The sequence below is a fragment of the Lycorma delicatula genome, chromosome 4 (genome assembly GCF_047948215.1).
Source record: "Lycorma delicatula isolate Av1 chromosome 4, ASM4794821v1, whole genome shotgun sequence".
NCBI lineage: Eukaryota > Metazoa > Arthropoda > Insecta > Hemiptera > Fulgoridae > Lycorma > Lycorma delicatula.
Window position 1 is genome coordinate 92,926,104 of NC_134458.1, and position 27,506 is coordinate 92,953,609.

General features: G+C 27.6%; 1 protein-coding gene across 4 annotated transcripts in view; it reads left to right on the forward strand.

Moving 5' to 3' along the window:
• The window catches only part of LOC142323651 (uncharacterized), a 188,233-nt gene that overhangs the window by 136,052 nt on the left and 24,675 nt on the right, over positions 1-27,506 (forward strand). For all 4 annotated transcript variants that reach the window (XM_075363669.1, XM_075363672.1, XM_075363673.1 and 1 more), the window contains one exon: positions 6,421-6,547. In XM_075363669.1, coding sequence (XP_075219784.1) covers positions 6,421-6,547 — 127 coding nt within the window. The remainder of the gene's footprint in view (positions 1-6,420; positions 6,548-27,506) is intronic.

Consider the following 27,506-nt stretch of genomic DNA (forward strand, 5'->3'; position numbering starts at 1 on the left):
TGAAAGTAACTATAACAATATATAAAAAAATAATTTTGGGCTTACCTTTTAATCACCCCTAAAGGTGTTTGTCAATTCAAATCTGAAAGGACTAAATGTTTTGCAGTGTCTAATCAGTTTATTAATTTAGATTTCAGAGAACTTTCAGTTTATTAGGAGATTGAGATTCTGAATATAACTTAAGTTCTACAATTAGTTATATAAGAGTTCAGATTGAAGTATAACATGAAAATTTAATAAATTTGCTTACATGTCTCTAGTGAGTTGTATGATATTCCTCTTCTTATGGAGCAAACAGAAGAGATTCATTCCCTTCTGAATACTTGAAATGAAACTTAGAAATAAAAATAAGTTCAGAAAGCTTACAGCACTAGTGAGTGTATTATACATTTTGATTTTCTAATGGAGAAAGAAACATAGAGATTAAAATTATATGCATAATTAAAAGTAGTGTGATAAGTTTACAGGCAGTTGTAACAATAATAACCAAGGTTGAACAGAAATAGATAGTTTAATCAAATTAGTTATCTTCGAAGTGTTCGTAGGTTGATAATCGAGAAGAACAGGTCAAAATTAGCCAGATAGTAAATTTGAAATGGACAAAGTGATATCAGAAGTAACAGTGAAATAAAATAAGTATGGATTCCTTTTTAAAAATTATAAATTTGATAAAGATGCTATTAAAAATACTATGAAAACTTAGCGCAGGATTATTTTTAAACTATTCTGATGAGGATAAAATGGGAAAAGTGACTTTATATTTACTGTTAGTATTCCAAAAGTGCTGGAAACATTTAACAAAAGCATAATGTGAAGGAAAAAATATTATCATTGTAGCCATTCATTCACACATCTCTTCACAGATCGAGTTTTAATTTAACTTTACTATACAAACTGCTAATTGATTTGCAGGTATAAAATGTTTTGTTGTGCTTGAAAGAAATACAAAACATTTTTGTAGAATTTTTTACTGTGATAAAAATCAGGAACACTAACCCTCGTAGCAGGTCTCAAATATTTTAAAATAGGAACTATACCTAAGTTTTGTATAATTTTAATGACCTTGATGAGAGATAAAAATATTGTTGAAAAAAAAATTCATTACTGTAATTCTAACCAGATGGTTGCCATTTAAAGACTAGAATTCACTTAAGTAGTTTCAGATTTCATTACATTATAATAATATCAAAATATTTTTATTTTATTGTTTTTAGAATAAAGATATGTAATTATGAATTAGAGAAAATGTTAAGTCCTGGATTCAACACTGAGATGGTGTAGGAAAATAGGAATCATCAACCCTAAGTTTTACGACCAACATCTTTGAAAACTGGAATAGATTACTCCCTATTATCTGAGACAGTAATTCTTTTGTTATATATTTAACTTTCATTATTATAAAGTTCATATCCAGCTGCTTATGATGTCCAGTGTAGTTTTGTTTGTGAGATTATATCCATTTTGACACCATTTTCTCTTACGTAAGCTTTGTTATTTCATTTAAATCATGCATGCATGTTTGCCAGTAGTTTTTGTCTTTCTCAGAAATTTTGTTGGTGCACTTGGCAGCCAGCTTTCCACTGTATGTAAATAAATAAATCTTTATTTTGATCAGTACATAAAAGTACATTATACAGTTCACTATAAAATAAGAAAAATTATAAATATACAAGCAAATTATAAGATAAAGAAAAAAATAGATGTGTTTAAAGTCCATGTATGTATCCTACATATCAGATTATAGATGCAATTAGAGGTAGTACAGAATTCAAATTTATAAGTGAAATGTATTTTTATGTATAGATTGCAGTATATTTCAGAAATTGTACAAAATGTTATATGTAAATAAAATTATATGTGTTATATATAGATTATGGAAATTTGTATTTATGTATTGTTTATATTATATATTTATTTATGGATCTATTCTTGAGTCATGGACAGTCAATAACTTTGTAAATATCAGTTCGATTTAACCATTAATTTTAATATCTGTGTTACTATTCTGATTACCATAATAGTATATATAATTAACCATCAAAATAAGAAATTGCTACAGTATTGACTTGACAAACAGTTTGTTCTTAAAGTCATTTTTATATTTATTTGAGCAACTCTGTTCTCACAATATCTACAATCAGAGAATGATTTTATATTACACTCAGTCATGCGTACGTCCTTTTTCTCAACAGGTAATTGGCAGTTTATTTTTTAAACTCTAAATTGGTTGTAATCATAATCCAGAGCATGATAAAGTTATCTAAGATAAGACAGATATTGAATGCCTTAATGGTGTGCATACCTGCTGTCACATTGAATTTTTAGTTCCCTAACAGCAGTTCTTATGTAAAACTACACTCTCCATTAATCATCATTGTAAACTTTATATGTGATATTATTCTAAAGAGTTTAAAAATATGAAGCAGATTTGCTGCTTATGAATTTTTAATTTTAATCTATATTTACTTATATATTTATTTCTGTATTGGATTTTTAACTTTTAAAAACATTACAAAAGACATCTGATTTTTAAAATGATTTACTGTGAGTACACCAGTTTCCTTACAGGTAATAAAGTTTTATAATCTCAAATTAGACCTTCTTTGATACTGTTAATTAAATATTAGTCAAATGATAGTCTGTTACCTAATGATATGGTAACTTTTTTCTTATGCAAGAATACATTGCTTTCTGTTTTTTAAGTACACACACGAGAAAAAAGTGTTGATTTTTCCATTCATTCAAGCATTTGGGAAAGATATTTTGCTTCTGGTTAAGTTCATTTTGCAAACATATTTTAAAAGAAAGGTTTTCAGTTACTGAACTTAGCCATCAGTAAAAAATAAAAATGTTAGCACCAAGAAAAAACTACTTACAATTAATATTTGTCTGTATCTTGCTTGCTTTAAACACATTTTCAAGATATATTATTTTGTACAAAATTGAAAAAAATTTACCCCATTATGTCTAGGCATCATGATCCTGTAATGATTGAACTAATTTTAATTATACTTTCACTATAAAAACCTTTATTGAAATCATAGTTGTCTTAATTATTTATATCTGGTCCTAGTTCTAGTGTTTTGATATATACTTGCTTAGATACCATAAAAACACTATAAAAATTTAAAAAGACAAACATGAAAGAGAATACTTTCTTTAGAAAATGGTTATTTATTTCAACCTGAGCCTCTCTTCTCATAGAGGAACAATTTTGTTTTATTGTTGTATTCACCGGAGATAGATTTTAAGACATGATTATAGTACAAAAGAGCTAAAACAAGAAAAATTAAAATAAATTTCTTAAGAAGCTAATAGTTGAATAGTTAAGCTAATAGCTAAGTTGAATAATAAGCTAATAGCGAATAGTTGAATGCATGCCAACTAACCAATCTGGTTGTAATATAAAAATACCATGACATAACTATTAGGTAATGTGTAATTTATGTACGTAACTGTGATTATATCTTAGTGAGAGCCTCTATAAAAAGAATTCAAGAAATTTTTTGTTGAAAGAGAATCTCAGGTCGCTATATTGTTGACATATTGCACTTTTCAAACAAATCCAAAAAAATGAAATATCACACACTTACATTTTATTGATAATTTCAAAATGTAATTTTAGAGTTGGAAATAAATCAAGAGCTTAGGTAAGACTTTTTGAGCATAAGATTTACAAAAAGAGAATTTTGTTTGTGTGTTCAATCCAGTTTTATTAATTGTTTATCATAAACTGTTTAATTTTTTGTTTACATTTAAATATTAAATTTTTAGGCAATATCATAGTTATTGCAGGTCATATCAGCCAGGACATGACCCATAGCTCTAACCTTATCAGGCACTGAAATTCAGTGTAGCATTACAAGAAGTGTCATTGTGTAATGCAGTATTAGTGGTATCATATAAGTAGTATCATCAACCATGTAGCCAAAATGTTTTTAAATGAATGTATGTAAATTGTGGTTAGTAAATAATAATACAACAATAATAGTAAATAAAAATTATAGAAATACTGTTTGTAGAATTAAGGTTGGGGGTTTTAAAGAAATTGCAATATTAGATGTTCAAACAGGACTCAAAATTACAAACTTAAGATAGTAAAATCTGAGATCTTCTCACTATGTAACACCAGTATATGGTGACATTACAATTTTGACTGCATATTTTTTTTCTTATAAATTATTTTAACTTCACTCCATTTTCAGTTTCAAGAAATAGAAATAATACAATTTGGTATTTACAGGGTGTTGGGACATCTCCAATGTCAATTTTTTCTTTTTATTTATTTTATTTTTTCTGCTTGTTAATCCTAATATTACTAGAAAGTTCTGTTCTGAATTTCCTTTATGTTAGCCTCAAAAGGAGATCAGATTGTAAAATTTCCTACATTAAACTATAATGTTATATACTTTTTCTTCCCAGAATATGATAGAACTTAAAGCATAGTAGTAAATTAGGTATGATAGTCCCCTGCTGTTTTATCTGTGTTAAACTGTAAATATTTTATTGTAGTGTCAGGTTTTTAGCTTCTTCAGATTAAGACCTGCTCTATAACTGACTGATGATCATGTTATATATACTAGGAAACAATGTTTTATCATATTCATTATAAAAATTCATTTCAAAGGAGTAATTTTTCATTTTCAAAAAGAAAATATATAATTATTATACCTCCTTAATTTTATGGGGATTGTCCAAACTAATTGGCATTATTATTAAGGATATATTCAGTAATCCCATATCAGACCGTATCAGTAAGGGACCTGAAATGTATCTCTGGAATCAGACTGACAGTTTCAATATGACTTCTAATAACCTACATACTGATAAATTTGTTTTTATTGCATAAATGCACTTTAGGGCTTGCATGAATTTAAAACCTTTTTGTTTCCTTTACAGTAATGATTAGCAGTAATACTGGTTCAACCATTAAAATAATGAAAGTTTGACTTAAACCATTTATTAATGTTTCTCCATAATATGCTCAAGAATCTCTTAAATTGTTGGAGAAATTATAGTAAAACTTCCTGTAGATTGATACATTATTTTTATACCAGCTTTGTAAAAATTTAGTATCAAATGGAATTTCTTCATTTTTTTTTTTTTTTACGTGACCAAAAGGGAGGGTAAGCAAAGTTCATGAATGCAACTGTATTTTGGTGGCTAATAAAAGCACCAAATTGATACAGTGTACCAATTTAACTCAAAACAAACATAATTTTAATAAAATTCTTTCAAACAGTAATGATTCACCAACTTTGGTTTTATTAAGATTTGTATTACTTTGTATCTGACTCCAATTTATAAATATGAACCGTATTAACCTGTGATAACACAGGTAAGAATGGAAGATTCCATTCTGTGAGTAGGATATTAAACAACTTACAGCATTGTTTTGGGTTTATTTTGTTTGAATGCAACATAGAAAAACCCTACTGTAAAAAAGCCCTAGTCAAACTTTTAAAAGGTTAGAGTTCTTGCCCATAATTGCAAAAATCTTTTCAGACAAAAGTTTTAATTATTCACATAATTTTTTTTATTGTCACTCAGAGACTACCTAAGAAGAGTTATGTATTTTGCTCTACTTGAAAAAATGTAATATTTTTAGAAAATTCAACTGATAAAATCCTGACACAACTAGAAAAGGATAATTTTAGACCCAGATGAAATAGTATTCCAACCACTGGAAAGTTGAGATTAAAATAGTAACAATCTGGATTTACATTTCTGTAATTTTTGTGCCATTACAAGAGTCACATGAAATTATTATCTTTGTTCGGAAACTAACCAAATGAAAGAAATTATACATTTTTTGTTTTTAATTAATGAACAAAACATATCTTTTTCTATAAATATGAAATGAATTTTTTGGTATTATAATTAGAAAAGTTAAAACTGACATACTACCTAAGCCAATATTTGTATTTTAATATACATTAAAATATAATGTAGAAAGACCAAAATCTATAAAGAATAACATCAACCAAAGAATTCTGTGTATACTCTGAATTTAGTCCCTCCACTGGCAGCATTCCAGTTTATCCTAGCAATTACAGACCATATTACCTCCTCCTTGGGAGAAGTATTGTCCACTGCCATAAGGAAAAGCAACAACATTTACTAATTAAACTACTTTGCCTGTAGCAGGTGTTTTACCAATTATAACAAATATTTTGGTTGAAATCACATTGATTGTCGTCTAATTAATGTTTAGTGTAGACTGTTGTTCAGAGCAGGTTATACAGCTTTCACATCGGCCACCTCAAAACAGATTGTTATTATTTCAGAAATAGTTAATCACTTGTAATTAATGTATTAAATACTCCTAAGTGTTTAATTTACTATTATTTTAAAATTGATTTACAACTAATACTTTTCAATTTTATGTACGATGATAATTAAATGTATTTTCTATTTCAGTATTACAGCGTGTTCCTTCACCAAGAGAATTAGTGGTTCATACCCAGAACATTATGCAGTCAGCATTAATAAAGAAAAAACTGGAGGAACAACGAGAAAATTATAGAAAACGCCAGGAACTTCAAAGGCAAGCCAATCATCTAATAGCTTACATATGAATTGGATATGAGAAATTAAGAAACTTGAAAACTAAATTATGACAGGAATTAGTATTGCATGTAAACATCTGTAAATACAGTGGATTTATAAAAAAATTTTTAATTACTTGAGACTGAAAATATCATTATAAAAATTGTTGAAGATATATGAAGCAGTATTAAAATCAAAAATAACCCATAAATTATTTATTCCATTGTAGTAATGTGTGATGATTTTTTTTGTTGAATTTATTAATTTATTTTATCTTGTGTAGAAATATGTATATAGAAACTTGTGAAGGTACTTTTGAAATAACTTTTTATTTAACTGTCATTTGTGAAGTTATGATATGTTTGTATTATTCTATAAAAACAACCATTCATTTTTGTTTAATTGCAGGAATCCCTTGCCTAATATAGCCAGTTCAGTGGAATTGCTTCCTGTTCCAATTTTAGGCTTTGTTACGTAGTTAAGTTACACATCCTTCCAGTAAGATGTATGTTAAAAATGTAATGATTTTTATTGCTCCTTGTCAAATTTAAAACATTGAAATTATAAGTGATTAAAAAGCAATTAAAATTGCCATACACAATTGACTATGAATGTTGCAAAATATTCTGTGGCTTCAAATATGACATAATTTACGTCCCTATCACCCTGTCTGTTGACTATCACTTGACATAACTGCATCAACATATGGAGAAGTGTTTATAATATTAATATTGCCAAATAATTTATAACCTTCAAGCAACAACTTTATTTTTTAGAATAATAATTCTTGACCTGTGCTTAAATGATCATTGCTGTTATCATTCTTTTTAAAGTTTTACTGTACTACTTCTACTTTTGAGAACATGTCGATCTATTTATACCTATTGGATTATGATTTAATAGGTAATTAAAATCAGAATCTAATCAGTTTTTCAGTTAAAATAGTGCCTATTTGGATTTGGTATTTTCCTCTATGAAATTTTATCAGTTTTTGTTTGACCCAAGTTGCACAATCATCTACTTGAAAGTGGTGAATTTTTGTTTATAACCTAATCATTGTTATAAAAAGATGCATCATTGTCATATGTAACATTTTTTTTTTAGATTTATTAGTTTAGAACTAATTTGATAAACCCTCCTTTTAGTTTTTCATCGCACGTGCACTGTGAACTGTATTAACCAGTGAAATTTCTATAGGTACTAGGCGATTCTAATAGTGCACACAGTTCTGTCTTTTTACAATCTTGTAGTTAAGGTGTCCTTGGAGTAGTGATCATAATAGTCATAAATGTTTACTGCACAAAATGAATTGCCTCCAATAGCAAGAGATTCCTGTATATGTATTTAGTAGTATTATATATTCTGTTCCTGTCTAATTCTTCACTACAAATGATTTTGTTGAGTTCAGTTTATTGTTAATTTTCAGTTTATTTATTTTTGTGTTTTTTCTTATTGTTGCTTAAGTTTATTTATTTATTTTTTTTGTTTACATTATACATCTCTAATTTTTATGTTTAATTAAACATCATTTCACGGCTTTATATATATATATTGGCAGAATTTTTTATGTGATTCAAGGAATCATAAGATTCCAATGTTATAATTTTATTGCTTGTATTAATATTTTAAAATTCCAACTGGTATGCTGGGTGTTGAATTATTTACTAATTAAATTATTGGTTGTGATGCTTAAATTTTTTTGTATATTAGAAATATAATGCTTGATCGTATTGTTATAATAGTCTTTCTAGTGATATAAACTTTTGAATTTTATTTTTTTATTTTGTTTTTTCTAGTTTGCATTCTTTATATAACTTTTCTCAGTAGAGTTACTTAAAAAAAAATTAATAAAACACTGAGAGATTAGATATTAGTTTGTTTTTTTTTTTATTTAATAATTTTCTAAGAAATTAATTTAGAAATTTATGTTTAATTTTGATACACATCCATTTATTTATCTGAAATGTGATTAATTTATTCAGTTTATTAATAAAGAATAAATATTTAACAAGATTTTGCTTTTGTTTGCTGCATGCTTTTGGCTTTTTTCTTTATCGCTTTTTGTTATTTTAATATTAACGCTTGCATAAAGTAACTAACTTTCTCTGTATTCCTGTTATTCTGAATAATTAAATACTCATAAAAATTATACTACGCATTGTTTCAATAATTATAATACTTTATACAAGGGATATTTCAAATTTGGCCTGTTTGATGGGTGAAAATAATGTGGTTGCCATTGCAATATGGTAAGTGTGCGGTAGTTACTAGTAATCTATCATCTTTTTACACCTTTGCTGACTGCTCTGTTTAGCGCTGATGAGACAGTAGTTTATGAAAAGTGGAATGTGTCACTGTTGCTCCCATTAACTGTTTGAAGTATAGTATAATTTTTTTTTAAATACGTCACATTGCTGCCAAGATGCATCAATGATTATGACATGTTAATAGTTAGAATGTTTTATGAAATATTAGTACAAGTAATTTCAAGAGAAACGTGCCAAAAAAATTCAAGTAGGCATTGTTGAATTAGAAAACTAGCTAATGTGTCTGGGCAGTGACAGAATTCCCTCCCTACGTATATGTACCATGATATAAGTAGCAACTGTATAGAGAATTAATGTAGATATCCAGATAACATATTTTTATGTAATGTAACGTTTTTCTCTTTTCATCTGCTTACTGAACAATCAGAAGTCAACTATGGAATAGGCTTGTGGTTCATACAGTGTATTGTATATAATATGTATGGCTAGTTCTCAAATTAGATAGTAATTCCAATCTTATAAAATGTTAGATTATCAGATACATCATTTAAAAAAGAATATGTAATTTAAGGAATGGTAACGTTTTACAAAACAGCTCATGAATGTATATTTAATAATTATTTCTCAGGGTAAATTATCGTATGTTAATAATCTTAGTTTCCTTTATTGGAAGAGGCGAGGTTAGGTTGCAAGCAGCCTTCTTTCAGCTTTCTTTCTTGACCTAAAAAAAAAGATGATTCAAAAATTTAATTTAAATAACTAAATGTAATATTGTTTTCTTAAATTTCAAAATAAATTAATAAATTACAGACACATGAGTCAGCGTGTATTTTATGAATATAATTAAAAGTAAAACATCAGAAATGAATGAATAAAAATAATTGTAATTTATAAATAATATATGCTTTGTAGGATGTTCGGCAGGGACACTAACAGGAAGGTCAAGTCATCCTCCATAAGCTGCATTTGGAAACACTATGCTAAGATGTGCAATTTTCTGATTCAGGCAGTAATGATAGATCAATAGACAGAAATTAGGAAACCTTGTTTTCCCTGAATAAAACACCTTTTTGATCGATTGATCCAGGTTTTGTGCGACCTCAAGATGGAAAACATAGCACCTACTCGCTAAGAAAAAGCTACTCTGCTGACTAAATTTGCAAGTAGAACTAGTTCATCCAATTTCTATGGTGCCTATTCAAAAAATTAGACATCAAGAATAAGTAAAGAGAGAGGTGGTGCAGGAAGAAAACACTGAGTCCTAGAGGTACTGCCAGCTCAGTTGATCTGTATAGTTTATCAATCTTGCTTGTAAACGGTGTGGAAATATTTAATATTTACTTGTATAAATTAACCGACATCTAAATGGACAAGTAATTTTGAAGCAGTAAATTATTGAGGACTTTTGCTGCCATCTCTAGAAATGTTGTAAAATACTGTGCTACCTTTGAAATGAATGAATTTGTTTATAGATATTGATAAGGGATGATTCTGGAAAAATATTTGTAAAATTTAAAATGTGTTACAAAAATAAAAATTTTTGTCACTTTTCCAGTAGATTTCGCATTAATAAGAGAAGCAAATTGCTTTTTGGAAATATTTGGTTGAAATAAAAGAGTAGCAATTAACAGCACTCAACATTGTATTTTGGCTTATGACAATGCGTATATAAAAATCTGTTTATACAGTATGATCTTGCAATAAATGTTGCCTTACAAGTAATGTTACACCTTCAAAAACATTTTACCTATTGAAGAACTATTATTATAAATTAAATAAAAAGAATTAAGATTAAAATTATCTTAAGTGTTTCTCCCCATGATTTTGTATACTTCATTAAAACACCTCCTTTCCTTATAAAGTGATTAATTATCTGTATTTTCTAAAGTTTTTTTTTTAACAAAAACAAAAGAATAATAGGTCTTTTTTTTAAATGCCTTTCCTTAACATTATTGTAATGATGCAGAACTAAAAGTTATTTAGAGATATTTTCTGCTGTTAGAAAGACCTTTACAGTATCAGCCAATTTATTTTCAGTTTTTGAAACCGTAAGCATACTGAAAAACATTAATAACCGAAGGTATATTTTATAGAATTAGTTTAATTAATTTAATGATACTGTAACTCGTCATCATGATATCAATCATGCTGTAACTCAGGTAAAACTATGTAGTAATATTTTTAGCATTTCAAGCTAATTCTTCAGTTACAGCAACACTGGAAAAAATATGAACCCATGATGTTACCACTCCAGTTATCTGCATAAAAATAATTCCTGTTGTATTATTTCAGCAGGATTTAGTCTCTTCATTATCTGTTGTTACAATGGCTTTGACCTTTCAGTTTGAAACTAGCTTCATCTGTCCACAGAACACATTTTGGAAATTTTGTTCCATCTTCATAGGGATTACAAACAATCCTGGAAATTGTAAACATCTATTAAAAGTCCTCTTATATGTCCTGTTCTAGATGGATTCCATAATCTTGCAGTTTCAGTGATTTTAGAATGTGATTTACACCACTGAATGAAATACCAACGTATTTTCATATTAATGACTTTGATAGATTTTGTAAGGCTTCAAACAATATCTTGAGCAATGGTCATTACACTTTCATCTACTTAGGTATTTGAAGTCACCTGCACGTTAAAATCATATGTATTTAGTACTGTTGTATAAATAAATTTAAATAATTTCTTTATTTTGTTCAGTAAACTGACTGTTTAAACATTTAGATTTTACCACTATTAGCCCACCAAGCTGGTCTAGTGGTTAACTCGTCATCGCAAATCAGCTGATTTCAAAGTCGAGAGTTCTAAGGTTTAAATCCTACTAAAAGCAGTTGATTAACTTTTATATGTATTCGAATACTAGATCATGGATACTGGTGTTCTTTGATGGCTGGGTTTCAATTTACCACACATCTCAGGAATGGTCGACCTGAGACTGTACAAGACTACACTTCATTTACATACATACATATAATCCTCATTCATCCTCTGAAGTAATACCTTACGGTGGTTCCAGACACTGATCAGAAAAAGAAAGTTTTTACCACTTTTGCAGTACATTAATATTGTTCTAAAAAATTATAGCTTTCCAAGCTGTGCAATAAAATAATCAAATGAAATGAAACTTTATTTATTTTTATCTTGATTACATCAGTAATGATAATGTAGCCAGTGGAATTTTCAATATAAAAAGTAAACATTTTTAGGTTGGCTGTAGAATCTTATTTCTGAAAAAATAAACAAATGGAACCACTTTAGGGTTTCAGTTTTAAGTACGTAATAATATATGATTCCAGTTAATCTAGTTTTAAAACATTAATAAGAATAAACCACACCTACTTGAAGTAAAACAACTACTTTAAATAAATGTTAAACATGATTGTACAAATATTTAATTTTTGAGAATTTTTGGGGGGGAAATTAGGATTATTGTTGGAATTTAATTTTTTTTAGTAGTTTTTCCTACGATTAGTGCAGCAATCCTTTAAGAATGAAAAAATTATTATTTTCTTTTGTTGCTGTAAATTCAATTTTCTTTACTCTCTATCCCTAAAATAATTTTTTTTTCTTCATTTTTTATTTTTGCATTATGAAAACTTTGCACCAAAATGTGTTCTAAGTAAGTCATAAATAGGCTTTTCTAAAAGTTTCTGCAGCCCAATTTATATAAAGTTCAAAATAATTTTAAATTTTTATTTCATTTTTTTTTTAATTCATTATGTTAATTCAACAGGAGTGTTACAGAGCCTCCTGTAAATATTTTAAATTAAGATTTTATTAAAATCAGTTTTTCCATTTTTGCATGGTTCACAATAAAGAGATATAATTTGAAATAATTAGCTAATTTGCATTTCTGAGCAGCAGCATCCTTACAAAATTTTATTTTATATTTAATGAAAATTATAATTATATCTATACCGTCTAGTTTATATCTACATATTTGACTATAAGATGACAAATTATATATTCTTCATTTTACTATTTTATAAAGTTCTGACAGATTATGATGGTCTTAAAAGCACTGAATCAATGTAAAAAGATGTATGTAGTGATAAACATATTTAATAACATTGTTCATTCTTCAAAATTTTATTAATGGACTATTACAATTAGAATGGTATTAAAAAGTTGGCAGATTTAAGTTTTAAGTTATGGAATAAATGCAGATTAAGTAAGCAGGATGATTTAAGTGTTTGTTTTTAAATTTGACAGTTACTGATACTCATTGCAGTGTAGTACTGAAACCTAACTCTGTGTACATTGTCCATGTTATAATCTGATTAAACATAAAGTTTATCCATTTAAGTCAGCAGCACTGATTTGCTTAGACACACAGATTATCTTACAGTCACTTTTATTACTTGTATACGATTAGGTTGTCTTAATCATTATTATACATTATATATTACAAAAATTATTGTAAGGAATAGAATATTTATTTCTCACCTAAAATAAATTTATATCATACATTGACATGCCTTTTATTTTTTTCACAACAGTTAGATGTAATGAAATAATTTTATAGTGATAGCATAACAAAGTATCTACTTTGTAAAATAAAATACTCAAATTATATGTAATAAACTATGTTCTCTGTGTTCTCTCAGAAAATAACCAATAAATATTACATAAAAAATAATTAGAATTGACCCAGTAGTATTGAAATAATCATATACAAAAAATTCTGTAGCAGTGGTCCACTTCATCACAAGATATTGTACTAGTGACATCATATGTTCTAGTTTCTTACGAATCTTGATTTATAATTAAAAATCTATTTCTTTTTTTTTTCTCTGTAGAAAAATATTGGTAGAGCAAGGAAATATCCTCTGCTTCCCAGCATAAATTTTTAAAGAGAATTTTTATTAAGTTACCATATTGATCCTTTTAATTATTTATCAAGGTTTAAACTGGTTTTTATTTTAATACGTTAATAAATTGAGCTGCATGATTAAAGTTTCTATGTTTTTCAGATTTTAACAGCCACATTGACAGACTGTAAAATCGTGTTACTTATGGTTACACTGTTTCTATTCCATTATAACTGTCAAAACTCTTCTAATCTTAATAATAGTGTAATTTAAAACTGAGCTTGAAAATATGCAGGCTGTTTTTCACTGTAACAATAACAGTTACAAAAGTTTATTTTACTATTCGTGTTCTATCAGATTTACATTATTGTAGGAGAGCTGATTGAATAAATAATAAAAACCATTTGGTCTTAATATCATCTACATTTTCTAATATGGGTATTTTATCAGATCTGGAATCATAGACAATAGAAAATGTTTTTTACATGCATGTAAATGTGGATGTTTCTAAACAAAATTAAGACGTATTTGTTGCATCATTTTCTTGTTCCTTCACCTCAAATTATATTTTGAAGCTAATTTATCATTATGTTTTAAAATGTATCTGTATATTTAAATAAATACATTTTTTTCATAATTCTTAAATTCTTTGTGAATAGTTTATAATTTAAAGCGGACTAATAATAATATGCCACATTGGTGAAAATTTATAAAGGAGTTATTGGATAACTGTGAATAAATTATAAAGGATTTGTTTACATTGATAAAGAAATTTTAATCAGTATCGGTATAATAATCTCCCAACTTAATCGGAAAACATGTTTCGTGTCTGATTGTGTAACTTTAATGTTTATATTCATCAAAAACCAGTTTTTAATGACAAAAATGTATTGATTCAATATTGTTTAAAATCTTATTACTGTTTTTTTTAATTATGTAAATGACTGTACATATTGTAATTTAATAATCTATTCTGTTACTATATACTTTTAATAATACTCACTTATCTATTAAAAATGTGGATATTACCAAACATAACTATAGATTTAATGCAATATCTATTAACATTTTTTTTTAGTACACTAAGTACTTTCTTATTTATTTTATTTAATGAGTTGTGTTAATAGTTCATGTTAGTTGTATTTTTACTGATCTTGCTTAATATTTATGTTTCTATCTCATCATATGGGTTGTGAATTTCATTTTTTTAATTGATCAAGTAAAAGGCGATGATGATGCTATCACATTTCTATGAAAATTTGAATTTTGCATAATCTGTGAAAATGGACTTGTGGTATTGAATTTTATAAACAGGAGCACATAATTGATGGATTTGCTCTGTAGATGGATGCATTAATTTTAAGCAGTCAAAACACTATAATTTTTTCATCAGATCCAGGCTGTCATTTCAGAATAATTATCTTTTTATATCTTATTCAATCAAGAGTTTAATATCAATGAAATTCTGTGAAAAAGATTTCTAATGAACTGTAATTCAAAAGTTGATGTGGTAGATGTGTATGAGGTCTGACAATATTATTAAGGATAACATTTCAATCGAGGATAAGTTAAACCAATAAAATCTATGAATGTCTATCATCTCATAGAATACACCAGATTACCAGTTCTGCCCAAACAGTGGATATTTGGGAGCAATAGTACAAAAATTAATAACTTTATTTTTAGTGTTCATTAAAGATAGAAGTGCTGACAAATTAATATCAGTTATTAGGCAGTAAATTCCACCTGGCTGTACCATATCTGGTGAGTGGTAAGCGACAGAAAATTAAAAAAAAAAAGCAATAAAAAATTTCCCTTGAGGATTATGCTCTTCAAACAATGTTTGAACATTGTGCTTCAACAACATTTAATTCTGAACATCCAGTGACAAGAATTATGTCCAATCTATAGAAATTATGTAGCATTTAGATATATAAACAATAATAATAATAATTTGGAATACAGTACTAATAGGATATTGTAAGATTCATTTGGTAGAAATGAAATGATGCCATTAGCACAGAAGAGATATGTACTCTGACAAATAATTGCAGGTAGTCAGCTGTTAAGTCTCCACAATAATTGTCAATTTGTTTCCCCCGAAAAGTAATAATATTATTATGATGTAAGAGTTTTAATGAAATCAAAAGTTAGAAAGCAATTTTTTTTTACATTTAACAAGTAAGATCCAACCGAGTATGTAGATATCATTTCTGATTGAATTTTTGTAACTTTAAAAGTGAACTTACCCTGCAATAATATTTTATATTTTTTTTTTGGTTACTCATTTTAATGATCCTGTTTTAAGTGATTTTTTAATCTTAACATGTTCAGAACCAAGTCTCTGATCATCACAGCTGCATCAAAACCCCAAGAAAGAAAGGTTTCAAAAACATGGAATCACTCTCTGTAGGGCTTTACATTCTAATATGGTTTATTTTACCGGACCTTCCTAAAGTATTTCCTGTCAAATTTCATAATTGAGTCTACTGGGTGTGTAAATGGTTATTTTCCCCAAATCAGGGGTATTTACACCAAATATTTATGTACTCATTACAAGCTCACTTAAAAAGATGGTTTTAGTCACTGTTGAGTTAATGGTACAAATAGGATCTTGGCATATATAAGGAAAATATGCTATTTTTTTACTGAGTATATCAGCTCTCTTGTTATCCTGTACGCCCTGGTCTCTTAGCTCCCAATGCAGTTCTACTCATTTTTTCTGCTATAATTATTTTTTTTTAATTCTATAAAATCTAATAATGTACTAATTTTCAGTTAATATTATTTTTGTTTGAATACAAACTATTTTTTATTATGACTACTTTTGTATTCTATAAATAACGACCACATAAGAAATGTTTCTATTCCATGAAAATAGTAATAACACAATTTAGGCCAAATACATCATTAGAGTAGACAAAGAAAAGACTACATCAACCAATCCTAGCTAAGAAAGTAGGTAAATATTCTCTGCTGAAATGGAGCATAAAGTGCAACGACCTAATAATTTGTAAAAAAAAAATTTCTTAAACATAGAAATCAAGAATAATTTTTATTAAAAAATACACACTGGTTCTAATATTACAAAAATAAGAATATACAGATGGAAAAAACAACCGTGTTTTTCAAAATAAATAAAATACTAATAAAGGTTTTTTAAGTATTAAAGTACCCTTTTCACTCATGCCAAATCTAATTTTAAAATATCTGTATTGTTATGTCTTTGTAATTTTTTTTTTCAAGTGGCATTGGCAGATATGTTCATTAACCACCAAAACGTTCCAGAAGCATTCACTTAACTACACCCAGCATTCTTAACTTTAGTGATCAGCAGGAACTGGTTGATTAAACATAATTTTTGTTTGTTGACACTTTACCTTACAATTTCAAAGATGCTACCTCGTAACATTATCTAGGCATTCAGAAACACTAAGTTGAAACAGATGCAGTTTACCATCTTAGCCAAGTTTAAAAAAAATGTGTATTAATATTTGAATAATATGAATTAAATTATGTTCTTAGACATAGATAACAAATTAACTTTAATTAAAAGTATAATTTAACTACCGAGTTAAAGAATGTTTAATAATTTTATACTTCTAATATAGCAATTAATACAATAATTCTAATACAATAATTAATACAACAATCACCCAGGTTAAGATATTATAGGAGTTGTGGAATTATTAGGTGTTGAAGATACTGATTCTCGCCTTATACAAGATATATTGCATTATTATTTTGAAAAGATTGAATTTTGCTGAATAATAGAAATTTTTTGTGTAGGTATTTTTATCCTAGTAACTGAATGTTGAATTAATTTTTATTATTATTTTTTTTTTTTATTACATTCTGGTTTAGTGGCTGTGTTTTTTTTAAAACTGTTTTATAAATACATTAAGTGTGTTATATTCTTTCATCTGTCATATCTAAGTGGTATTATTTTTATGTGAAAATTCTAAGAAAAATTCATTTTCAATAGTTTATTGTAAAAAGAAAATAATAATGCACCTGTTCATCTAATATACTAAATACTTAGCGGTGTTAAAAACATTCGTCAGTTTTATCTATTGTTTAACTTTTAATTATTATTTTTAATTGCAGTATTATTGTGTAGATAATAATGTAGTTAATTTTCAGTTGCACTGAAAAATACATTGTCTAAAAATCACAAAAGATAATGCACTTCAATGAGTAACTGACATTAAAGAATATTAAATTGTATGAGGAATCATTGACTTTTGTATTATTCAAAGGTGAATGATTTATTAAAATATATGAATTATAGATTCCTCTTACCGACTGATTTTGGTAACATTGATGTTGGTCATTCAAAGATGAATGATTTATTAAAATATATAAATTATAGATTCCACTTACCAACATAGGAATCTATAATTTTTATATTATATATACCAACGGGCCATGCTAAATAAAATTAAGCTGAATGATTTATTGTTCAGTTTAAATGTTTTTGGATCAAATGCTGTGTGCACAGTAGATCCTAATGTATCTGTTTGTTACATTGTATTACATGATACCTTCCAATTTTCTTTCTTTTAACTAAATGTTTAAAATTACAAACCGAGCCTGATTTTATTTGTAATAAGTTCTTTAGAATATTGTTACTTGTTTTTGCAGTTACTGTCAATGATTGGTGCTGATTTTCTTATTTTGATGTCAGTTTACATTTCTGGCAGTTTTTTTCAATTAGACAGACGCTTATTTAAAATGCGATCAGGAAACACATTGGATTTAAATAGTGTCTATTCATCCAGTATTTAATATACTGTTGAAATCACAGATCCACCAGTATTGACTAAAACCTTAATATTCCACATAAAAAAATAAAAAATATGTTAAAAGAAAATGTAAAATACTGCTCTTAAACACACTTAAAGGTAAAAAATTATTTTAGGACAGTATCTCAGAATGGAAGATTAAAGAAAAACAAACCAACATACTTGGCGTTTATAGACCTAGAAAAGGCATTCGATAACGTAGACTGGAATAAAATGTTCAGCATTTAAAAAAAATTAGGGTTCAAATACAGAGATAGAAGAACAATTGCTAACATGTACAGGAACCAAACAGCAACAGTAACAATTGAAGAACATAAGAAAGAAGCCGTAATAAGAAATGGAGTTTGACAAGGATGTTCCCTATCTCCGTTACTTTTTAATCTTTACATGGAACTAGCAGTTAATGATGTTAAAGAACAATTTAGATTCGGAGTAACAGTACAAGGTGATTACAAGTAATTCTAGCCGAAAGTAAAAAGGATTTAGAAGAAACAATGAACGACATAGATGAAGAACTATCGCATGAAAATAAACAAGAACAAAACAGAAGTAATGAAATGTAGTAGAAATAACAAAGATGGACCACTGAATGTGAAAATAGGAGGAGAAAAGATTATGGAGGTAAAAGAATTTTGTTATTTGGGAAGTAGAATTACTAAAGATGGACGAAGCAGGAGCGATATAAAATGCCGAATAGCACAAGCAAAACAAGCCTTCAGTAAGAAATATAATTTGTTTACATCAAAAATTAATTTAAATGTCAGGAAAAGATTTTTGAAAGTATATGTTTGGAGTGTCGCTTTATATGGAAGTGAAACTTGGACAATCGGAGTATCTGAGAAGAAAAGATTAGAAGCTTTTGAAATGTGGTGCTATAGGAGAATGTTAAAAATCAGATGGGTGGATAAAGTGACAAATGAAGAGGTATTGCGGCAAATAGATGAAGGAAGAAGCATTTGGAAAAATATAGTTAAAAGAAGAGGCAGACTTATAGGCCACATACTAAGGCATCCTGGAATAGTCGCTTTAATATTGGAAGGACAGGTAGAAGGAAAAAATTGTCTAGGCAGGCCACGTTTGGAATATGTGAAACAAATTGTTAGGGATCTAGGGTGTAGAAGGTATACTGAAATGAAACGACTAGCACTAGATAGGGAATCTTGGAGAGCTGCATCAAACCAGTCAAATGACTGAAGACAAAAAAAAAATCTCAGAATGGATTTGACGAACTTTGATGGTGATATGTAAGATTATGTGAAAGTCACAGCTTCAAATTAAAAATTTGATATTTTTGCCAATTTTTTCATATGGTCTAAAGAGCGGGGAGCAGTGATTTATACTTTGACATGAGCTCCCCAATACATCAAATTTTTAATTTGAAGTTATGACTCACATAATGTTACATATCACCATCAAAGCTTGTTGTCAGATTCACTGAGATGCCATCCAAAAAATTATTTTTTACCTTTTGGTGCGTGTAATTTAAGTGGTTTTAAAAAAATTTTTAATTTTTTTTTCTACTTTTTCATGCATTTAATATAAGAATGGTTTTTAAAACGTTTATTTGTATACCTTTTATTTTCTATTTTTTAGTCTTCATAAGTTTATACTTTTCAGTTGCGCTAGCGCACAGGTTTGAGCGTATTTAGCGAAAGATCAGATTGGTACATTTTACGGTGGGTGAGTGCAACCAAAACACAGGACTAGATTATTTATTCTTCGGATAACCAAGATCTGGTTGATCTGGAGTGTACCCAATGCATTAAACAATTAGCGTTCAAACCTGCTGATACATACACCATTTGAATTGTGAAAATCGGACGAGCGATTGCCGAGATGTTACGGTGGCACCCCATTGCATCCCCTCCCCAATTTCCAAACAGCACCCTGGGGGCACTTGAAAATATTATAATCTGACGTGTACCACTTTGAGTTGATGGGGTATTGTTGAGGAGGAGTGGAAAACTTTTTCAAAGTGCTAGGACTGACCATTTTCAAGATATTTGCAATTTTCATCTGAAAATTCAGATCCAGTAAAAAGTACTAAATTTTCCAAAAACTTAAGTCGCTACTGTACAGAATTTCTAATAGCAACTGTGTATACCCTAATATATATCTCACTTGTTTATAAAACTAATGGTGTGTTGTCATTTAGCTCCAGTCAGTTTTTATAGTAGGTAGAGCCCTACGTTCTGGTAAAATGATGTATTTCAAACATGTGCGGATTTTAGATTCAAAGTTACGAAAACAGGCTAGGTTATCTTTCACTAAGAAAGTACGCATATGAACATGATTGCATAAGTTCAAAGGGAATTTTTTTCACTTAGCAACTTTAGTGACTTGAAAATGTTGCTAAAATGTGTTCTCATTAGGAGCAAACCTGTAGACCAAATTTCAGAGCGAATGAATAAGCAGAAGTGCTTCAAAATTCAACTGAAAGATTCTGTACCATGAATCTCACATACATAGCCCAAGAGCAAGTTAATATGAGAGTGGTAAAAAGACCACATCTTAACACAGTTGAAGATTAAGACATGTATAAATACACAACAGTGTGTTTATACATGTCTACCACTTATGAAATAAGTGGTGGGCACAATTCAGATCCAGTACATTTTTCGGTCATGTTCTGAGTACTAGTCTACTAAATTAAAAAAAAATTGGCTATAACTTACGTCATGTGAAAAAAGTAGCACCAGTCTGCTTTTTTTAAAGTAAGTTATTAAAAATGTTATATTTATAAAATTTAATTCAGTTTGCCATTTCAAGTTTTATAATTTAGATAATTTTCATCACTGCCTATAATGAATAAAAGATTGTGATAATATTCCCATTAATATTCACTTAATATTAAGTGCGATGATCATAAGCCATTCGATCCAGTCATTTGTTTAATGAAAACAACACCCAGCACCATAACTCTAGCAATCATTTTTTTAACTTGTCTTTGGTCATTTGTATGTTTTACTTTATATTCTATTTTTGAATTTCTTTGTAAGGTTTTTCAAATACAGTGCTTTACTGCATCTTTCTGGTTGCAAGGACCTATAGTTTACCATTTTATCTAAAACATTTCTGTTAGTGTTTATTTATTTTACGTGGTTCAAAAAGAATCAAAAAAGTATAGATGTTACTATTTTGTAATGTAAATTAAAAACTTTCTGTAGTTACATTATAAGTACAGAAATAGAGTTTATAATTGCTTGATTGCTTGCTACTGGTTTTATGTACTTTAGGTATCATTCTTTGTTTAACTTATTATTTGTTTATATATATATTGGGGAGGTAAGTTCAGTTGCTTTGCAATCGGTTAATGTTGTTTTACATTCATCAAATAATACTTTATTTTCCAGACTTGGCACATTTTATTCATTCTGAGCATGACTGTTTTTATTTTATTTAATGCAGAATTTTAGATGTTTAGTTCTTTATTTTTTGCTGTATAATTTTTATAAAATCTCTCTTTTTCCTCCTTCCCACTTGTTATCAAATTAACTTGTTAAAAGAACCAAATCCAAGATTAAAGATTAGAAATTTTGCTACAGGCATCTTTTATATATAGTTCATCTTAAAACCTAATTATTTACTTCTTTATCAGTTCTGCAGCATTAAACGTTCTAAAATATTGTTTCTAATGACTCTATTATTTACCTTTATGGTTTTCCTACTGTCTTATGTTTTACTATTGTATGGTTCTGCACCGGAATGATACAATTTTAAAGACAAGTCTTTAATTGCTGCAACCATTTTCTTTTACTTTTCTTCTACTCTACATTTCAAGGTAATTTCAGCATTTCACTGTCTTTTTTAAAATAAAAGTGTGCATAAATGAGAGACACATTCAATCCTTAGATAAAATTTAGTCTTGAATTGTAATTAGGCTAGGAATAAAAGATTGTTTAGTCTAATGGTAGAAAATTAAAAAGAGTTTAACCAACGTAACAGTTTAAAATTTTTCTTAATATATTAACTTAATTTTTCTTGATTATTAAATTTATCAATTTAAGTGTTTTTCTCCATTCTGTTCTCTTCTTTGCTAATTGTTAAGATAATAATAACTAACTACATACATCCTTATTTATCAATTTTATGTAAGCTAATCGTCATCTTTCTCTACAGTTTTTGCCTTTTACATAAGCTTCTTATTTCCAAATTTACTAAACCTACCTTTCTTAATATTTTATTTATCAACATAATTCATCCTTCCAAAACTGTACAAAAAAAAGTCTTCTTTCTTTATTTCATACTTTATCAACCTATCTGATTTTAAAAATTCTCCTGCAAAACCATGTGTACAAGGCCTTCTATTCTTTTCCTTTCTACTTTTCATATTGTTAATTTTTCACTACCATACAGCACTGCACCATCAGTATAAATGTATTATTTATGAATAAAATTTATTCTTAACAGAATATTTATTTAAGACTGAATAATATTAAAAGAATTTTTAAACTATTTTGTTTTAAGCTGCACTTATTTAACATTAAATTTTACTAAAGCATAAAAAATTAGAAACGATTGATTAAATAAATCAGTCTTTAATAAAATAAAAATAGTTTATATTTATATATAAAATAAAATATATTATATAATATTATATTATAATAATAATATATATATATATATATATATATGTGTGTGTGTATGTGTATATGTATATATATATTTCTTCTGATTTTATCTAGTATTTATAAAATCTGTATGCATCTTTACTACTGCCCCAAGTTACTTTTGTTTTACAGACACTGGATATGAATTAAGAGTTCTCAAACAGGATCTATAAGCACAATCCCTGTCAAACCATACTTCTGTATCTCATTAATATGTTTTTATAGGTACTTAAGAAACTTAATCTCTAAATTTGTTGTATTAGCGAGGTCCTGCTAGTAGAACAACAGAAATATATATCTAAGAACGCAATAAGTAAAAGTGGTATGTTTTAAATATATTAAACAAGATCATCACCCCAATTCTCAACATAGATCTAACTAAACTCTGTATAAAATAATGCAAGAGGGAAGGATCAAGATTAAGGAAAAGTGATGGATAGTTATAAAGGGAAAATCGTACGTTCCCACAGAGACTATTAAGCAAGATAAACCAATGTAGTACCTCAGACCTTCTTCAGGCTTTAAGCATCCTTCCCACAATCCATTAGGAGATCAGAGTATTTTTACCCAAAATGGTAGCAGAACATTACTGATCAACAATTTTGTACATATTTGTTGAAGTGTATGATGTAAAAATTGTTTTTTCTCCAGATACACATGATCTAAGAAAAATCTGTTCCCCTTCCAAGATATATATATATAAGCTAATCATATAATATATTTTTTCAGCCACTTCACAAAGTACAGAATCAAAGAACATTCGTACCTTTCCTTTTTTTTTTTGCTCATTATACTGCTTTCAAGCATAAGCCCATCTTCAGTAATGTTTTCTTTAAAATGTTTCTTCTTTCTTTACATTTGCACATTAAAATAAAATGTAATACATTAAAATCTATATTGCAAATATTTGTTCAGTCAATAATTTTTTTTTTTTTATTAATATAAAACATTAATATATTAAGTTTTTCTTATAACATGTTATATGTATGTGAATACAGTAATGTACTGATTATTTGATTTATTAAAATTCTTATCAATGTATTACCAACTTAAATAATATTTATAAGAATGTCCCCATCAAATTCTGTCTGCAGATTCATGAGGCTGAATTTATGTTTATATTTATATATACAAAATTTTTCTAAAGTTAACTTTTTATTATTTACTTGTTCAATATTTACTTTTTCAATTATTCCTTAATTATTTTCCAAACTAGTTATATTATAGTTATTAGTAAATGGTCTGCTACATTTGAGAAACCTATTTTTTTATTTTTAGATAATCTGAAATGTTCATTAAATCTATCTTTAAAGGACCTATTTGTTTTTCCAATATATATTTTTTCACAATTATTGCATTTTATTTTATAAATACCAGAAGAATCATATTTATTATTATAATATTTTTAATGTTTTATTATATGGTTATCAGGTTAATAAGAAAGTTTATATTTATTATCATTATACGCATTAATTAAGTTTTCTATAATTTTATTTGTGTAGGAGTAATTTATATAAATATTTACGTTTATGGGTTTTAATGTAGTAATGTTTATTTTATTAAAGTATTTGGAATTATATTTTTTATATATATTATCAATCAATGAGGTATCATATCCATTTTTTATAGCTATATTCTTTATATTATTTATTTTGTTACACAATTCTTATTTATTGTTTTGTCTATTTTATTGCTCTATTTATCATGTTTTTAAAAATATTAATTTTTTGAGACCAAGGATGGTTGAAATTTTTATTTATTATAATTTCGTTTGAGGTAGGTTTTTTATATACTCCAGTTATTTGATTGTTTTCATTTATTTTAATATTTACATGTAAATATTTTATTTTCCTTTTGTGTTCTATTTCATATGTAAATTTTAATGTCTCATGTTAAGAATTTAGTTTATATAAAATTATTTCATGTTCGTTATTTATACTTGGTTCATATATAACAAAAAAATCATCTACGTATCTAACCCATAATAAAATTTTATGCATAATTTATACTCTTTTACTTTCAAATTCTTGTAAATAAATTTCTGACATTATCGCAGATAAGGGAAAGCCCATAGGTGAAGTGTTTTCTTGTGTATAACAGGTACCATTAAATTCAAAATAATTTTGTTTAAAAATATTTCTAATTATTATTATAATATTATTTATAAATTTTTGATCTTCACCTGTATTTATTAATCTGTTTTTTATTAATGAAACTGTATAATCAATAGGAATACTGGGGTACATATCAAAGCTGATAATTTTTGTTTTATTATTGATATTTAATTTATCAATCAACTCACACCCATTTTTTATATTGTATTTGTATTCTAAATGAATTTTTGATCTAATTATTTTATCAATAATTTTAGTTATTATATATCTGGCAGTGGTTTTGAAATTGATTTTGAATTGAGATATGGACTACAAAAGTTTAATTTAAATAAATTAACATATATATATATATATATATATATATATATATATATATATATATATATATATTATATATAAGATAAGCTAATAATCAAAAGATGTTTCTAGTTCTGTTCAATTTCTTTATTTAGTGGTTCATTTATTAACACTGTTGGTTATAATTTAATAAAATAGAGTGGATCCCATACTTAAATTATTTAAAAAATTAAAATGTTATAAAGACGTTTCTTTGTATTTTAATTTTTTTTTCTTAAAAAACTTCCTATCTATAAACAGTTGTGAAAAATTAGTATTTCCATTTTTCTTTCTTCTTTTATTACAAGCATATATTTGAAAAAATAATTTTTTTCTGTAATTTTTAAATCCACATTGATACCAGTAGATTTTATTTTTATGGGAAACCTTTTTGCTTGTACCATTCTATTTTGTTATATCTTTTGTACTTGATTAATTATGTTTGTACATCATTCCTAATTTCCATATTAAAAAAAAATTCTAGTAATTAAGAGAAAGTCTACATCCTCCACTTTACTATTTTATCCTTATCATAATGTTTCCTTTAAGATTAGATTAGTTTAAAAATAGTAACATTGTGTTGGAAAATTCCTCTTTTTGACTTTTACAGTACAGTATTGTAGCCTTTTCACTGAAAGTTAGATTAGAATACTAAACTTATGTGATGCAGTTAAAAGATTACTTTTTTTTTTTTAAATTAAGAGAAATTAAAAATAAAATGATGTATATTCAAAATTTTATTGTCACTATTACATTTACTTACATGTTCATTATCTTGTTTGACCGTAGTACAGTCTTTGACAAATATTTTCTTTAAGTTCCTCAGAGACCTGTTGTTTCTATTTCAAGACTAGAATATTTATTTTCTTATTTGGTGTTTAGGCCTTCTTATTTTTACTGCGTGTCATTAGTAACCAGATGCGAGACCTCCTGTGAAAGCATCATATCAGCATTCTAATCTTTTCTACATTTTTTATTACTTCTGTATCTCATTAATATGTTTTTATATGTACTTAAGAGACTTAATTTCTAAATTTGTTGTATGAGCTGCTACCCAAAAGTTAGGGGAATTTGAATATTGCGCGCGAACCATTGCTGGTACGACCTGCTGCCGCTAGATGTGGCTAATAGTACTCTTTGTGAATCAGTGTTCCAACGGCTGTGACGGTGAGAGGCTGCATTGTTGACTTTCGTGCGGTTGTGTAACATTGTGTTTTACTGCTTCGGCGAAGTTCTAAATGGCAGATTTTAAAGAGCAATGAACCTGTAACAAATTTTGCTTCATGCTTAAAAAAACTGGTGCAGAAACCCATCGCATGGTTGTGGAAGCATTTGGTGACAATGCTGTGAGTAAAAGTAAAACTTTTTTGTGGTACAAACGATTCAAAGATGGGCGAACGACAGTTGATGACGATGAGCATTCAGAAAGACCATCAAGAAGTGCAACACTGGAAAACATCGCGAAAATGCGAGAGGTTATTGTTGCAGATCGTAGACAAACAATCCATGATGTTTGTGCAATCGTACAAATGTCATATGGGTTCGTGCAACACATCTTGTCAGACAATTTGAACATGAGACGCATTGCTGCAAAATTCGTACCGAGACTGTTGAACAGCGACCAGAAACAACATCATAGCTGTCTCTAGTGATTTGAAAAATTCAGCAAGAGATGACCCTAACTTCATCTTCAACATCATAACCGGTGAAGAGACATGGGTGTATGGGTATGACCCTGAAACTAAGCAGCAGTCGTCGTAGTGGAAGTCGCCAAGTTTACCGCACCCAAAAAATGCACGCCAAGCAACATGAAGTCCATGATGATTGTTTATCTCAACATCAACGGCATTATCCATAAGGAATATGTACCTCTTAGTCAAACTGTCAATACTATTGTGAAGTTTTGTAGCGGTTACGTGAAAGTATTAGGCGCAAGCGTTCAGATCTGTGGGGTAACAACAGCTGGGTTCTGCAACATGACAGCATGCCCGCGCACACATCACT